The 15,492-nt window shown below is 44.9% G+C and overlaps 4 protein-coding genes across 6 annotated transcripts; 3 read left to right on the top strand and 1 right to left on the bottom strand.

Annotated features, from left to right (window-relative positions):
* The first annotated feature begins 1,774 nt into the window (after window positions 1-1,774).
* LOC124311898 lies at window positions 1,775-6,295 on the top strand. The gene has a single exon (XM_046776267.1). It carries the CDS (start codon window positions 1,775-1,777, stop codon window positions 6,293-6,295), a length of 4,521 nt encoding a protein of 1,506 aa, XP_046632223.1.
* Window positions 6,296-7,991: 1,696 nt separating this feature from the next.
* LOC124312618 (kanadaptin-like) lies at window positions 7,992-10,689 on the top strand. 2 transcript variants are annotated; one of them, XM_046777097.1, is made up of 7 exons: window positions 7,992-8,602; window positions 8,676-9,192; window positions 9,273-9,459; window positions 9,550-9,704; window positions 9,781-9,954; window positions 10,013-10,417; window positions 10,489-10,689. In XM_046777097.1, exons 1-7 carry the CDS (start codon window positions 8,133-8,135, stop codon window positions 10,624-10,626), a joined length of 2,046 nt encoding a protein of 681 aa, XP_046633053.1. In that variant the 5' UTR covers window positions 7,992-8,132; the 3' UTR covers window positions 10,627-10,689. The 2 variants fall into 2 exon arrangements, with proteins under 2 accessions (XP_046633053.1, XP_046633052.1); XM_046777096.1 differs by having other exon boundaries at window positions 10,486-10,689.
* LOC124312621 (snRNA-activating protein complex subunit 1-like) lies at window positions 10,607-12,396 on the bottom strand. Of its 2 annotated transcripts, XM_046777100.1 has the most exons (7): window positions 12,386-12,396; window positions 11,827-12,005; window positions 11,577-11,723; window positions 11,366-11,519; window positions 11,133-11,295; window positions 10,892-11,047; window positions 10,607-10,827 (listed from the first exon to the last, which is right to left on the bottom strand). In XM_046777100.1, the coding sequence occupies exons 2-7, from the start codon at window positions 11,964-11,966 to the stop codon at window positions 10,703-10,705; spliced, it is 885 nt and encodes a 294-aa protein (XP_046633056.1). In that variant the 5' UTR covers window positions 11,967-12,005; window positions 12,386-12,396; the 3' UTR covers window positions 10,607-10,702. The 2 variants fall into 2 exon arrangements, with proteins under 2 accessions (XP_046633056.1, XP_046633055.1); XM_046777099.1 differs by lacking the exon at window positions 12,386-12,396 and having other exon boundaries at window positions 11,827-12,075.
* On the top strand, window positions 12,231-14,083 carry LOC124312620 (beclin-1-like protein). The gene is made up of 3 exons (XM_046777098.1): window positions 12,231-12,893; window positions 12,960-13,712; window positions 13,779-14,083. The coding sequence occupies exons 1-3, from the start codon at window positions 12,493-12,495 to the stop codon at window positions 13,945-13,947; spliced, it is 1,323 nt and encodes a 440-aa protein (XP_046633054.1). The 5' UTR covers window positions 12,231-12,492; the 3' UTR covers window positions 13,948-14,083.
* The last annotated feature ends 1,409 nt before the right edge of the window (window positions 14,084-15,492 follow it).

Genomic DNA, 15,492 nt, shown 5'->3' with positions numbered 1-15,492 from the left:
GCAGCATTGGGTAACTGATTGATTCTTTTGCTCAGACCTTCAGACATCAACAGAAAACAAAAAAGGAAAAAATGACTTTTCCATTCAACATCCGTTGAACGGGGATCGCCATGACGCGCAACGCAACGCACAATGACAAAGGGTAGCCGGCATTGCCTTCCGAATTAAAGAAATGTCAAACTCGTTTTTCTGGCAATGTCACAGAGAAACTTCAAGCGCTTTTTATTTAAATTACTTAGTTTAAACTTAAATGTTACCCTTAATAGTTAATTAAGGGTACGGAGGTACGGAGAAGGGGGGGGGGGCACATCACTCTTCATTCTGAGTTCAACAGTTGGTCTGTTACGTTCGAGCTATTTAGTTGAAAAAATGTTTCTAACGGATTTGGAAATTTCGCAAGTTAATTCACTAATCGCTGGACCAATGGCGATGAAGCACCTAAGCAATGAGTTAGAGGGCGCAAAATCAGCAAAAACGGCTCTGGAACAAGCAATGTATTCCAGAGAAGTGCTTTACGTTTTGCGAGACCATTGCCCGAATTACGTTAAATCGGAAACGTGGACTGTGGTTTGTGAAATAATTCACAACCCAGATTACTTCACTGGGGTAAATATAAAAAAAAGGTTAATAAGTTAATGACCAAACTATCTAATCTTTAATCCTAACAAGAAAAGCCATTGAAAGAAGGTGAATGGAAACTGAAGAGAGGTCGTTTTCTGATGAAAGCCGCTTCGATCATGTACGTCTAAAGGATGCCCGAGCCATGGATGTAGAATCCAAAAAAATGGATCTTTTCAAAAATTTTCAAAAACAAGCCCAAGCGTCGAGGCAACAAACAGGGAAATCGACGTGTCCGTCGCAAAAACCAGAAGCTTAACAAGAAAAAGGTAAAAAAAAAAATTATAACTTATCTCTAGAGTAATTTTTTTTAAATAGGGTTAATTTTTTTTAACTCTACACTGTTGTGTACGTGGCAACGTCGCTTGCAACCGCCAGGGGCTACTTGCCGGAAAAGGAGTTGGCTTGGCTTAGAGGCTGGAAGCAGTCGCACGATTTGTGTGCTTACCCCGAATACAATTACGATCGCTCTTAGCGACCGAACAAAGACATAACATGGCGCAGTTGGCTTTGCTTTCGTGATTTCACGTCTTCTCGAACCTTCAGTGTAACTTTTGTGTACTTGTGTGCGGGGAAACTATCGTTTCTACAGCCGGTGTGTACGAGCCCCACGCGGTGTTGGCGGCCATTACGGCGTCCCACGCTTTCTCCCACCATTTCCCCTCGACCAAACGTTTTCGGGTGAGCACCGCGTATGCATTTCCGCTTGCTAATTATCTCCTCGGCAGCTCGAATTTTTTATTTTTATTCGGGGTGGCTGGCAGTGAGTGTGCCCCAGCGACCAACTTGATATCGTGGGCGGCCATCTTTATCCACACAGCTGTGTCGCGGTTGTCGCCCCTGCCCTTTAACACTCGACGTGTGTGTATGTCGACGTGCCCTTGTCGCTCACGTGCTTTTTATTTTTTATCCGTGGTGACGGCAGCAGTGCGCTCCAGCAACCATCTCGATATTGTGTGCCGCCATCTTTCGCCACAGAGCTGTGTAGCCTCTGTCCTTTCATACTCGACGTGTGTTTATGTCGACGTGTCCTCGTAACTTACGTTCATCTGGCCTGGTCCCACCGCACATTCCTCCCCCGGTGCAGCGGAGGCGAAAACGCACCAAGCAGCATCCAGTTTCATCACTCGCGGGCCCTCCTGTGGTGGTCGGCAACATGGCGTCGGCAAATGACGCTATGGATGCGGCAGTGGCAGCAGCCAATCGCATTGATGCAGTCGAATTACAATTGACCGGCATCGCACAACAACTTCAGCTATTGCTCGGTGGTGGCGCTGGCGGAGGTGGCGCAGGCGGCGGTGGCACTGGCGGAGGTGGTGCAGGCGGCGGTGGCGCTGGCGGAGGTGGCCCAGGCGGTGGCGCAGGCGGCGGCGGTGGCGGTGGCGCAGGCGGTGGAGCCGGTGGCGGTGGCGCTGGTGGTGGCGGGGCTTCCCAACGCCGTCGCATCGATACCTCTTGTTTGGAGAAATTGCACGGAGACGCGTCTCTGGCCCAGCTCCGCTCCTGGCGGAATCGGTGGAATGATTTTTGCCACTTGAACCAATTGAACGCCTACCCGGTGAATGAGCAGATGGCGGCATTTCGGATGGCGCTGGATCCAGCCATGCAGCAGGTAGTGGAGGTGGCTTTGGGCATCCTTCCCACGTCGCCCTTATCGCCCTCTGACGTCATCGACCGCATCACGGATCACGTTCGATCTAAGCGGAACATCGCGTTGGACCGCGTGGCGTTTGATGAATGCCGACAGCACACGTCCGAATCCTTCGACGACTTCTACATCCGCCTCCGGACGCTTGCGGACGCAGCCGACATGTGTGCCGCGTGCTTGGACTCTCGGATGGCTACCCGCATTATGGCCGGCATACGAGACACGGAGACGCGGAGGAAGCTGCTGGCACTTAGTCCATTTCCGACCGGTCAGCAGGCCATCAACATCTGCCGCAGCGACGAGTCAGCTAAGGCCAGTGAAAAATCGCTGAATCACCCGCCGTCAGTCGCACAGCTCCAGTCGAAGAGTCAACGTCCCGATACGCCATCCGACAACCATAGATGCGGCTCCTGCGGACGATCAGCGCACCGCGCTAATGACCCCTGCCCAGCGACCGGTAAGCAATGTCACCGATGCGGCGGCATGAATCACTTTTCTCCATGTTGCTCGAAAAATCGCAAGCAGGAGAAAACGGAAGGGGCCAGAGCGGGTGGCGGCAGCGGCGGTCACGGCAACGGTGGCACCTCCAGTGGCGGCGCTAATAGTCGGGGCGATGCCGGCAGCAGTCGGCCGCGTTCTCACATGCAGCGCGTAGTTATCGGCAACGTCTGTGCAAAACGCCGTCGTCCTGCTCCAACCATCTCTCTACAGTGCTGTGATTCGAACGGGGCGGTCATCACCACCGTGCATAACGTGACCCCCGACGGCGGGGCAGAAGTTACAGTGGCGGGCCTCAATGTGATGCGTGCATTGGGCGTATCAGAAAAAGACCTCGCATCCGCGGCGTTTGACCTTGTAATGGCAGATAAGTCTACCCCCCTCTTGGCTGTCGGTGAGAAGGAGATTACAGTGTGTTATGAGGGGATAACGGCAGCGATCACCCTTACATTTTGCTCGGAGGTTGACGGCGTCCTTCTGTCGTGGTTTGACTGTGTCGCTTTGGGCATTTTGCACGAGGATTACCCTCGTCCATGGAGACATTCACAAAAGGGTACGTCTGTCAGTTCTATCGGAGCAACCCCACCATCTTTCGTGTATGACGGCCCTCTCCCATTATCTCCATCCCCAGATGAGATCCAGCGGATCGGAGACGCCATCGCCCGGGGCTATGCTGACGTGTTCGACCAGTCCGGTATATTAACCGAAATGAAAGGGCCGGAGATGGTCATCGAGTTGAAGGACGACGCGGAACCGTATTATGTCAACGGCGCTCGCCCAATCCCGTTCGCGGACCGACCGGAAGTAAAGAAATTGCTGGATGGACTCGTGGAAAAAGGTATCATCGTCCCCATGACCGAAGCGTCCGACTGGGCGGCTCCCCTGGTTATCACGCGCAAATCTGACGGATCTTTACGTATCTGTGTAGATCACACCAAGCTGAATCGTCACGTACGGCGGCCTACTCATCCTACCCGGACTCCGAGAGACGCAGTGGCCGAGATCAGCGGCGACGCCACCTATTTTTCCACGTTCGACGCGGCCAGCGGGTATTTTCAAATTCCACTACACCCGTCATCGCAGCATCTAACAGTGTTTATGACCCCGTGGGGCAGGTACAAGTTCCTGCGAGCCTCCATGGGGTTGAGCAGCTCCAGTGACGAATACAACAGACGGGCGGACTTAGCGTTCCAAGGCGTCGGCAATACCGTCCGCGTTGTGGACGACCTCCTTCGGTACGATTCATCCTTTCCAGAACATGTGATGGGCGTCTGCGCTGTCCTATCGGCGGCCCGGGATGCCGGCATCACGTTCAACATCACGAAGTTCCAGTTTGCCCAACCGCAAGTTCAATGGGTGGGCTTCCAAATTCAACAGGGAGGTGTCGCTGTAGACCCTGATAAAGTGCGAGCCATCTCGGACTTCCCGCGTCCGACCAACATCACCGAACTCCGATCGTTTATGGGGCTCGTCGAGCAGCTGGCCGGATTTTCCACGGAGGTGGCCGCTGCCAAGGGCCCTCTACGTCCTCTGCTGAGTGCCCGCAACGCATTCATCTGGACCGAAGACCACGACAGCGCGTTCGCGGCAGTCAAAGCCGCACTCACAGCGCCGCCTATCTTGGCCCATTTTGACCCAGATCTGGAAACGTCCCTCCAAGTGGATGCTTCCCGCAAGCAGGGGATGGGTTACGCTCTACTCCAGCGCCACGGATCGATTTGGAAGCTGGTGGATGCCAACTCCCGTTGGTGTACCGACACCGAGTCAAGATACGCCATAGTGGAGTTAGAATTGGCGGCGGTCGAGTGGGCGATGAGGAAATGCCGCTTGTATCTGCTGGGCCTACCTCACTTCCGCCTTGTCGTCGATCATCAAGCCCTCGTCACCATCCTCGACAAATATACGCTAGATGCCGTCGAAAATCCAAAACTGCAGCGTTTGAAAGAGCGCCTTTCCCCTTTCATCTTCACAACAGAGTGGCGCAGAGGCCGCGATCACGCCATTCCAGACGCCTTATCTCGAGCTCCCGTCCATGATCCGGGCCCAGACGACGAAGCTGCCAACACGGACGCCTCGTCCTTTGCCCGACACGTTGTTTTGGGTCAGATCCAGGTCCTGCAACGCGACGCCGACGACACCGCGGAGCCAGATCACGGCACTGAACCCGACCACCTGCCGGACCCCATGCTGGACCAACTGAGAGCAGTGGCCGCGGCTGACGCCGACTACAGAGACATTGTGACGGCCATTTCATCTGGTTTCCCCACTCCTCGAGACAAAACGTCAATGTCGGTGCGCCAGTATTGGGCCATTCGAGAAGCCTTATCAGTCGATAACGGAATCGCCCTCTTCGGCCGCCGGATCATCGTTCCACTATCCGCCCGGCACGAGGTATTAGGGAAGCTCCATGCGGCCCACCAGGGGATCGTGCGGATGAAGCGGCGGGCCCGGCAGACGGTTTATTGGCCTGGAATTTCCAACGAAATAACCTTCTTAGTGGAGAGCTGCCAACCATGCCAGGAGCGGCGGCCCCATCACCAACAGGAGCCCCTCTTGCGCGACCCCCTACCTACGCGGGTGTTCGAGGACGTCTCCACGGACCTTTTCCAGTTCGGCCAGCTTCACGTTTTGGTGTACGTGGATCGCTTATCGGGCTGGCCCGTTGTTCATCGATGGTTCCACGATCCGTCCGCCCGCGAGGTTTCTCAGGCCATCGTGGAGTCTTTCACCAATCTCGGCGTCCCGGCAAGACTGCGGTCCGACAACGGCCCTCAATTTGAGGCACATGCTTTCCAGTCCATGTTACGCAACTGGGGAGTCGTTTGGGGCAATTCGACCCCGGGCTACTCCCAAAGCAACGGGCATGCCGAGGCGGCGGTGGCGGCAATGAAGGATCTCGTGGCCAAAATTGCGCCAACCGGCGACGTGACGTCGGAAGCTTTCGCCCAGGGGATGCTGGAGTTCCGGAATACCCCCAGAGAAAATGGACTCTCCCCGGCAGAGATGGTGTTCGGCCACCAACTGCGATCCATCGTCCCGGCGCATCGATCCTCCTTCGCGACCCAGTGGCAGAAAATTATGGAAGCAACGGATCGCCAAGCGGAACTCGACGCCGTCATTAAATTCCGCTACGACGAACATGCCCGGCCATTGGGGCCGCTTTCTGTTGGCACAGCCGTACGCGTCCGGGATCCGAAGTCCAAACTGTGGGACAAAGTTGGGGTCATCGTGGCCATCGGTCGGTACCGGTCATACCGCATCAAATTCGCGAGCGGCAGCGTCCTATGGCGCAACCGACGTTTCATCCGCCCCATGTCGGCGATTCCGGACAGCGGTACAACTCCTTCCGGCGGGGCGAGCGGCGATGGTGACCGCGAGTCGAGCTGCGGCCTAACGGGCGTGAACGACTCCCCCACTCCTTCCGATGCAGCAACTGTTCCGGCCGCAAGCGATCAACATCCAAATCCACCTGTACGACGCGGCACGCGCGCACGAAGAAACAAAGTCCATTTTGAGTGTGACGGATTCTAACAATGGGCCCATCTTTGTCAGTCTCCTTTACTTTGTGGCCCAGATTATGTGTGAGATGCCCTTATTTTTGTGTGTGTTCCGTTTTCCCCACCTCTGCCCTGGCATTCGTTTATTCCTTTATTTTTGTTTGTGTAAAGCGGTTCGCCGCTCGTTGTCCGTCTTCACCGCTTGGGACGGGTTGTTGTGTACGTGGCAACGTCGCTTGCAACCGCCAGGGGCTACTTGCCGGAAAAGGAGTTGGCTTGGCTTAGAGGCTGGAAGCAGTCGCAAGATTTGTGTGCTTACCCCGAATACAATTACGATCGCTCTTAGCGACCGAACAAAGACATAACATACACTACAAGCATTATTTCGATCGACTTCTGTCTCTAAGACAGACTATAAATTTTTAAGGTATATTAACTTTCTATAACTAAATTAACTAACTATAACTATAACTAACTAACTTAACTTTCTAATTGCAGCTTATCAAAAATTCTATTGCACCGTCAGGCTGACGGTGTAATGTGTATTTAAATGTGTGTATTTAAATTACTTAGTTTAAACTTAAATTTTACCCTTAATAGTTAATTAAGGGTACGGAGAAGGGGGGGCACATCACTCTTCATTCTGAGTTCAACAGTTGGTCTGTTACGTTCGAGCTATTTAGTTGAAAAAATGTTTCTAACGGATTTGGAAATTTCGCAAGTTAATTCACTAATCGCTGGACCAATGGCGATGAAGCACCTAAGCAATGAGTTAGAGGGCGCAAAATCAGCAAAAACGGCTCTGGAACAAGCAATGTATTCCAGAGAAGTGCTTTACGTTTTGCGAGACCATTGCCCGAATTACGTTAAATCGGAAACGTGGACTGTGGTTTGTGAAATAATCCATAACCCAGATTACTTCACTGGGGTAAATATAAAAAAAAGGTTAATAAGTTAATGACCAAACTATCTAATCTTTAATCCTAACAGGAAAAGCCATTGAAAGAAGGTGAATGGAAACTGAAGAGAGGTCGTTTTCTGATGAAAGCCGCTTCGATCATGTACGTCTAAAGGATGCCCGAGCCATGGATGTAGAATCCAAAAAAATTGATCTTTTCAAAAATATTTTCAAAAACAAGCCCAAGCGTCGAGGCAACAAACAGAGAAATCGACGTGTCCGTCGCAAAAACCAGAAGCTTAACAAGAAAAAGGTAAAAAAAAAATTATAACTTATCTCGAGTAATTTTTTTTTTAAATAGGGTTAATTTTTTTTAACTCTACACTACAAGCATTATTTCGATCGACTTCTGTCTCTAAGACAGACTATAAATTTTTAAGGTATATTCACTTTCTATAACTAAATTAACTAACTATAACTATAACTAACTAACTTAACTTTCTAATTGCAGCTTATCAAAAATTCTATTGCACCGTCAGGCTGACGGTGCTCGAATGAGGTTTTGCGCTATTGCACCGTCAGGCCGATAGGGGCGCTCTGACGTTTGACGGCTGGGGTACCCTCCCCTATTCTGACGGTTGGAGCTGCTACCCCTTCCTGACGGCTGGGGTACCCTCCCCCTCCCCAATTTTTGGGACCGTTTTGGCGGTTTCGCACCACTGTTTCGCGTTTTAGGAGTTTCGCGTTCCGCCGTTTCGCTTCGCGTTTTAGTAACACCCATCGATTGGACACCAAACCAGTAGGGAACACAATTTCATCGAACTGGCAACTTCGGACGTTAGCCAACTCTATTCAAGATCTAGTTTGTTATTCAGTTCATTATGTCAGCGTTGAGCTCAAATTTTTGTCCATAGATTAGGCATCCCCCTCTCTATCTATACCTGTGCAGTTATCAAAGTTGAAGTTTTAAGAAATGGATGACGTCGCAGAGGTCTTTAAATGCACGGAAAAAAATGGGACTACTCTTCCAGTTTTCAAGAAACCTGTCATTATTGGAAGGAGACCAGGCACGAAAGCATCAGTAAAACCAATTAATCGTCTAACAAACAATCTCGATATAGATTCGAAGCAAGATGTAAACTCTTCTGCAGATGATAATGTGAAGAAAGAAAATGATGTGGTCATAAAAAATTCTACAAAGAAATTGGAGTTGGAAGATAAAATCAGTTCGAATAAATCAACTTTGGTTTCTGCTCAAAGTTGCAACTTAAACTATGTTGCTCCATCTACATCTTCTATCTGTCAATTACCTTATCAGCTTGAAGTTTTAAAGGATGGTGTGATCATACAAAGTGAGAATCTGCAGTTTAAGCAGAAACCTTTTTATGTATTTGGTAGACTACCTACATGTGATTTTGTTCTGCAACATCCATCAATTTCCAGGTAATTTTTTTAGATGAATGAAATTGTAATCAATTGTTATTTTCTACTTTGCTGTTTATTTAACTGTTTCCAGATATCATACTGTTTTACAGTATAAAATTGATGATGAACGGGGTGATTCAGGATGGTTTTTGTTTGATCTTGGAAGCACCCATGGAACTTTCCTAAATAAACAACAGATACCTCCAAAAGTATACTGCCGTCTACATACTGGCCATGTCTTCAAATTCGGAGTATCTTCAAGGTTGTTTATCCTTCAAGGTCCAGAAGAAGACCAAGAAGCTGTTTCTGAATTAAGTGTTACCCAGCTTAAGGAAATGAAACTTAAAAGAGAATTGTCAATTGACAAACTTGATAACCAACACTCATTTAATGACAAATGTGGCGTTTCTACTGCTTCTGTGCCTCCTTCAACTAGCAGTGGTATTAACTGGGGAATGGGAGAGGACGCTGAAGACGAAAATCCTTTGGCTGAAAATCCATTCGCTTTAGCCGACGACTTTCAGTTAGATGAAACTCTGTATTTGGATGACCCTAAGAAAACCCTTCGTGGGTGGTTTGAAAGAGAAGGTTATGAACTTGAATACAAGGTGCATAACTTTACATTTTATTAGAATAATTTTACTAATGTTCTGCTATAATTAACATGTCATTTTCTGTGTATATGTAGGTAGAAGAAAAGAATTATGCTCATTTTATTTGTCGCGTTGAATTACCCATTGACTCCGCCAGCGGAGCACCGATCGTTGCAGAAGCTTCGGTTAAAGGTGGAAAGAAAAAAGAAGCCGTAGTCCAATGTGCCTTGGAAGCTTGCCGTTTACTTGATCGTCATGGGATGTTACGGCAGTCTAAACATGGTAAATTTTTTAGTTTGTAATAACTTGTCTTATATTTCTTATGCTATTCTCTATATTTCTTATTTTATTTTTACTTGTTATATTTCCTAGAGAGTAAAAGTCGTCGAAAAAAGCGTAATTTTGATTATGACTATTATTCCAGTGACGAAGATACGTTTCTGGATAGAACTGGAACTGTTGAACGGAAGAGACAAGCCCGGATGAAAGAGCAAACGTCAGATGTTGTGGAGACTTATGAGAGCTTGGTAAGTCAGCGACAATTCGTCCTCTCATCACTTATGTTTTGTTTTTCACCTTTACTTGAAAATTATTTTTTCGCAGTCACTTAAATACAAAGACGTATTAAAGGAGGTCGCAGACATACAGCACACTTTAACTAGAATGACTGCTGCAACACGGAATCCAGCAAAAATCGATATCGATGATGTCGACGCCTACATGGAAGCTCTACAATCCTACGAATCGAGCAACAAAAAGTCAGCTGCAACCCTTAGAGTAATGATTTAGTTTCAACTATTATAAATAGCCGATCAAATAACAATTTGAATTTCAGCTTAAACTAGGCGAACTCCAAAGAGAAGAGACAAGGTTAAAAGCTTTACTTAAGATTGCGCGACCTGCTGTCCTTTCTTCATCTGAAATACTTTCTGTGAACACAGTAACGGAAAGCAGAGTGGAAAGCAAATTAAAGGGGTTGTCACAGGAAAAACTCGAACGTGAAGTCGACTCAGAAAAAAGTGTCAGTTCTGAACCCGTTTTAACGGTGCCCGTAGTTTCGGTGATTTCCTCAGAGGATGGGATTCCTGGTCCTGATGTATCAAAAAAACATCTACCAAATCTAAAAGAAGAAACTCTATTAGAAGCTCCCACCTGTGAAGTTGATCAATTCAGCGAAGGGAAAAGTAATAACGAAAAAATTGGCTTAGTGATCAGAAAAAAGAGGAAAAAGGACCTAAAGGTACACATTTTTATAACTATTAACATTGTATATCGGGTAATTTTTGTATATTTTTTTTATTGTGTAAGAAGGTTGAAAGCGTAAAATCAACCGCCAACACAAGCTCAAATAACTACATTACAGATGACTCGAAATACGCCATGTGGACACCTCCAGAAAATCAGAGTGGTGATGGGAAAACTTCATTAAACAGAAAATACGGTTACTGAGTTTTGGGTTTATTTTCAAATGATTGTTCAACCCTTATGAAAAATAAAAAAAACTTCCTTCAATGTATAGATCAGTTCAGTGGTCTCGCTTAGATTTCGATGATTTCCTGGCCGAGTCCATAGATGTAACATCTACAGGCATACGACGTGATCGGCTTTGAGACTGAAACGAAGAATTCACTATTCTTCTTCGAATAACACCTGCAAAACGTTAAAAAATTATGAAATGCCTTAAATTTAACATTAGGGGGAATATCAATAATACCTTGATTTACTTCTTCAGCAACGCTCGTAGGTTTTCCTTGCTTGGTACCATTATTTTTTATTTTAGCAATATCGGACTTGAACGCATCTAGAATTGCCTGAATTTCAGAGGGAAAATTCTTACTGGGAGCAGCAGATGAAGAAGTTGTTACAAATCCTAATGCAATTACATGGATCCAGTATACTCTTAGTTAAATGTTGAATATTACTTAAGAAACTAATGATTGCTATCGAAATTTTACCTGCTATCTGAGGCTTTAACTCTTCGTATTTAGAGTGCAAAAGGTCTACATTTCTTAGACTATTAGATGACAAACCCTCACATCCAATCAATCTACATTCATTCTCATCCATTGCATTTCCAACGTCTTCTTCAGACTGGCATTTTTTATTCATTTGGATGTACTATATTTTTAAATAATTTAATAAATTAAATGATTATTTTTGTTTTACTTTCATCTTTCTATTACTGTACCTTGTTTGGGGTACTGCAAGCACAGAACAAAAACGCTTTAGCAATAAAAAGTTTCTGGAAAATAAATTCAGCATCCATATTATTCTGTTCTTTCAATTCACAAGTGAACTTCATGAATTCCTTGAATTCACTTAGAGTTAAACGAATTTTGGATCTAATAAATAGTTGGAAGGGTCAAGAATTTTCACAGTAAATAGTTTAATGGACATACTTGGCTTTTTGAGTAAAGTACAATCCATACATAAGGTAAAGTCCTCCAACCCTGGATGCAAACTCTTTATTTACATTCAAAATTATAGCTTTTGCGATAGCTAACAGTTCACTTGCAAGAAGTGGCAGTTCTTCCGAACTCCTTCCACTACATCAAGAAAGATTTTTTATTGAAAGTGTAATTAAATATATCAAAACCAAATGTAAGCAAAGCAAAGATTATTGTACGATGTTCAAACTTTTCGACGTACCAAAATATAAGTTCAAAATGTGATGCTTTCCATACACGTGCAAAGTCAGCAAAGCTCAAACTCTCTGACTGTGAAAATTTTTCAACCAATATATCACAGTCATTAGCACTTCCGATGGCAACAATAGCATCGTCCAACATTATGATTTCCAAACACAATTAACGTGTGAATAATCTAATCTTTATTAAAGAAACACACGTACGGTACGTTTCAACGTTTGTTCTCTTTTGTAATTGTATGTATGAAAGATTTGTATTTAAGAAGGCCCACGCACGCATTGGCGCAATATTCGACATTTCAAGATGTAAAAAATTAAATCAACGTAGTCAATAGGTGGCGTTCGCCGTTGGATTCTCTGCCTGACTCTCCTCCTTTATGTCCAACCTAATTTCAGGTCATGCGTCGGCCTTTACTCTATTAAATAACTAACAGACTGAATGACAGGGCTACGATGATGATCAACAAAATCACAATTGTAAAATAAATTGGACTTTTAACAATAACAGTGAGTTCTTTGTTGTGTTTGGTATGTGGTAGTCCAACGAACGGCTTAAAAGACTAAAGAAAACAGTGACAGCAATGCCAAACACAAGTAAATCATAAAAAAAAGGACAGTATTAAACTTAATTTTAACGTTTCATTTGAGTGGATAAAATCAAAAAAGAAATGGAAGAGGATGGTCGTGTAGTGTTTTGCTGTCAAAGATGCTGGACACCATTGAAACTGGATACAGGCTTCAGCTGTTCCCTGGATGAACACACAATAGCAGAATTATCATTACCGGCTGTTCGAACACCTGAACTGGATTACACATCACAAGCTTCAAGCCTTGATAACTATGTTCCAAGTAGACAAGACCACTTGTCTATTAATCAAGGATTTACTTTTGTTGGTCATGCAATTGCTGGAAATTCTGGAAATACCAACATTGGGCATCTCAGCCACTACATTAGAAAATCTACTAGGTTGTTTGATCTTGTTTCCAGTACATCAGACATAGATCATCCTCTTTGTGAAGATTGCTCAGATTCACTATTAATACTTTTAGAGCAACAGCTTTTCCAGAGGTATTTGCAGTTATCAATATTTAAAGGTGTTTTATAATCTTACCAGATATTTATCAAATTTCAAAGTGAAGAAGAGTGTCTAGAGTACAAGCAATTTTTGGCAAAGATCACTAAAGAAACTGAGGATGAGAACTTGTCCAACTTGGAAGTAATAGAGAAAGAATTACTCTGCCTGCAAGCCGAAGAACTGGAGTTGAAAAATGAACTAAAAGAACTGGTTCATAAGCATGAGCTGATCACCAAAGAAATTGAAGCTGAGATAGAAGAAGAAAATAATGTTAAACAGGAAGAAGAGAAATATTGGAAATCATACAGCGTACATCGCAATCAACAATTTCAAGTGCTAGATGAGCAAATAAGTCTTGAGTGCCAGTTGAGATTCACGCGGTCGAATCTGGACCGTCTCAAACAAACCAATGCGTTCAATGCCGCATTTCATCTGTGGCACATGGGTCATTTTGGCACCATAAACGGATTGAGAATGGGTAGATTGCCGTCTGTTCCCGTTGATTGGGCTGAAATTAATGCCGCCTGGGGCCAAGTAACTATTCTTCTTTCTGCACTAGCGCGCAAAGTTAACCTTGTTTTCCAGCGCTATAAATTAGTGCCGTTCGGAAGTCAGTCGAGTATTGAAGATCTCGTGGAAAATAAGGTTTTCCCCCTCTACGGATCGGGCGGCTTTCGATTCCTGTGGGATGCAAAGTTTGATTCCGGAATGTGCTCATTTCTTGATTGTTTACAACAATTCCAGCAAAAAGTGGAAGGCGCCAAACAGTCAGAGGACGATACAGGACGCCTTAATTTTCAGTTTCCTTACAGGTTTGTAAAAACGGTTACCATTCTTCTTAATGATGCACTAATTATCATGGTATTTTTATATTTCAGGATGGAACGAGGTCGGATCGAAGATCGTGCAACTCGCCAATGGTATTCAATCAAGATACAATTCAATTCTGAGGAGCAGTGGACCAAAGCCCTGAAATTTATGTTAACTAATTTGAAATGGGGAGTCGCTTGGGTTGCTGCCCAGAACTCGTTGCCAGAATTATTGTAATCGATTCTTCATCATGTCTTGAGTTACAAAAAATTGCAGACGGACGAAATATATTCTTACATACGTGTATGCTCGTAAAGATTATTATGTCGGTTGTAAATGATAGTAAATCCCGAAATAAAATGCTCTTCATCTATTTTGGTTGTCGTTATTTTAATAATCAATGTAAACTCCACGTTTCACTATTAAATATTATTTCATATAATAACTTCCATTCTGAAAGATGGTCTATTCGTTATAAAGCGTGCACATAATGCAGCATGTTACCCCGAAGATGAAAGTTCAATTTTGCCGTTCTGAGTCGCGTATCGCTGGAAAAAAAAATTAGTTCGCTCGTTCTTCTAGTATGCTAATGCTTATTTTGATAAACTACTGTGAATCAATTTCATTTTCGATTTTAAATGCAGTATAATTCAACTGGTGCGTTACAATTTGCAAAGTTCAAAAGAATAACAGAAGGAACTTTGATTCCTCGCAGTGGATTTTCCTAAGCAACAGTTCAAGTTAGAAAGAGCACCCTTATTCTTGAATGAAATAGTCATGTCAATGAAATCATGCTAATTGTTGGAAAAAGTAGGTTTCCTGAGCGTCACAGTGGTCATGGCAACAAGGAAAATGATCCAATAGCATTTTACTCCTCTGCAACATGGACGACTCACGAATCAAAAGGGTTTGTCGGCCCACTCTAGCAGATAGATGAAAGAATTGAGCGAAGGCGGGAAGATAGTGTCTATTGTTAGATCATGCTCTTCACTTAAATGTTTATTGCGTTATGTACCTATTGACTCTTTCCCTCCACGTACCGTACACAAAGCGCTGGCTAGAACTAAGTTCCGTATACTGTTGGGCCCTTCGCTTTTATTGAAAGTCCATTCACCCAGTTATTGTCCCCCTCCCTCGGCAGCTAGCTTTGGAATACGACCCTTTTCTCTTTCGCCCCTGATGGACTCTAAGCGGATTTACAGGACTCTCTTTGCAGCAAAAATGTCCTCACCGGTACACCCAGTCCTTCGCGTCCTCCTGATGTCTACGAAGCCTTCTGGTTAATTTGTTGCTAATAGATGTGTAAAAGCCTTGTTATTAGAACTGATTTGACTTTATTACTGACGTCATTGGCTGCTGCCTTAAAAGGTTGTGATTCCTTGTTTCCTGAATGTAGTCAAGTGACCACCCTGCTATATTTTATACCCTCTACTGCACGTTAAATGAGCTTCTAAATTGTCTGAAAATTCAACGCCTGCGACGTGAAGATACTGTGCTGTCGTTTTTAATAGCCTATGGTGACGTTTAAAAATCAGCGTGATTTAGAAAATTTCAAACTGCTAATGAATTGCTAAGAAATAGAAAAAAAAAAGATCGTCAAACGGTGTATCGAACTGCCAAAGACAATGCATTGTTAATTGACTTAATGACGTACTTACTGATGAGTAGACTGATGTAATGCTAGGTTGTTAGATGTATTAAAAAGGATCAGATTCCCATTAACCCAAGCTTAATTCAAGAGCGTTTACAAAAACGACTTAGGACCCTTAAAAGCTAGTCGCG

Source organism: Daphnia pulicaria, chromosome 8 (genome assembly GCF_021234035.1).
Source record: "Daphnia pulicaria isolate SC F1-1A chromosome 8, SC_F0-13Bv2, whole genome shotgun sequence".
Lineage (NCBI taxonomy): Eukaryota > Metazoa > Arthropoda > Branchiopoda > Diplostraca > Daphniidae > Daphnia > Daphnia pulicaria.
The sequence above is the reverse complement of the archived record's forward strand: the minus strand, read 5'-3'. Positions and strand labels throughout refer to the sequence as shown.

What these genes read in the sequence shown, in the direction of transcription:
- LOC124311898 (XM_046776267.1), top strand. Translation starts at nt 1,775, where the DNA reads ATGGCGTCGGCAAATGACGCTATGGATGCGGCAGTGGCAGCAGCCAAT.
- LOC124312618 (XM_046777096.1), top strand. Translation starts at nt 8,133, where the DNA reads ATGGATGACGTCGCAGAGGTCTTTAAATGCACGGAAAAAAATGGGACT. An exon ending in GTTATGAACTTGAATACAAG is followed by an intron (nt 9,193 to 9,272) that starts GTGCATAACTTT and finishes GTGTATATGTAG; the next exon opens with GTAGAAGAAAAGAATTATGC. An exon ending in GTTACGGCAGTCTAAACATG is followed by an intron (nt 9,460 to 9,549) that starts GTAAATTTTTTA and finishes TATATTTCCTAG; the next exon opens with AGAGTAAAAGTCGTCGAAAA.
- LOC124312621 (XM_046777100.1), bottom strand. Translation starts at nt 11,966, where the DNA reads ATGTTGGACGATGCTATTGTTGCCATCGGAAGTGCTAATGACTGTGAT. An exon ending in CTTGCAGTACCCCAAACAAG is followed by an intron (nt 11,296 to 11,365) that starts GTACAGTAATAG and finishes TTAAAAATATAG; the next exon opens with TACATCCAAATGAATAAAAA. An exon ending in TGCTGAAGAAGTAAATCAAG is followed by an intron (nt 10,828 to 10,891) that starts GTATTATTGATA and finishes AACGTTTTGCAG; the next exon opens with GTGTTATTCGAAGAAGAATA.
- LOC124312620 (XM_046777098.1), top strand. Translation starts at nt 12,493, where the DNA reads ATGGAAGAGGATGGTCGTGTAGTGTTTTGCTGTCAAAGATGCTGGACA. An exon ending in GAGCAACAGCTTTTCCAGAG is followed by an intron (nt 12,894 to 12,959) that starts GTATTTGCAGTT and finishes CAAATTTCAAAG; the next exon opens with TGAAGAAGAGTGTCTAGAGT. An exon ending in AATTTTCAGTTTCCTTACAG is followed by an intron (nt 13,713 to 13,778) that starts GTTTGTAAAAAC and finishes TTTATATTTCAG; the next exon opens with GATGGAACGAGGTCGGATCG.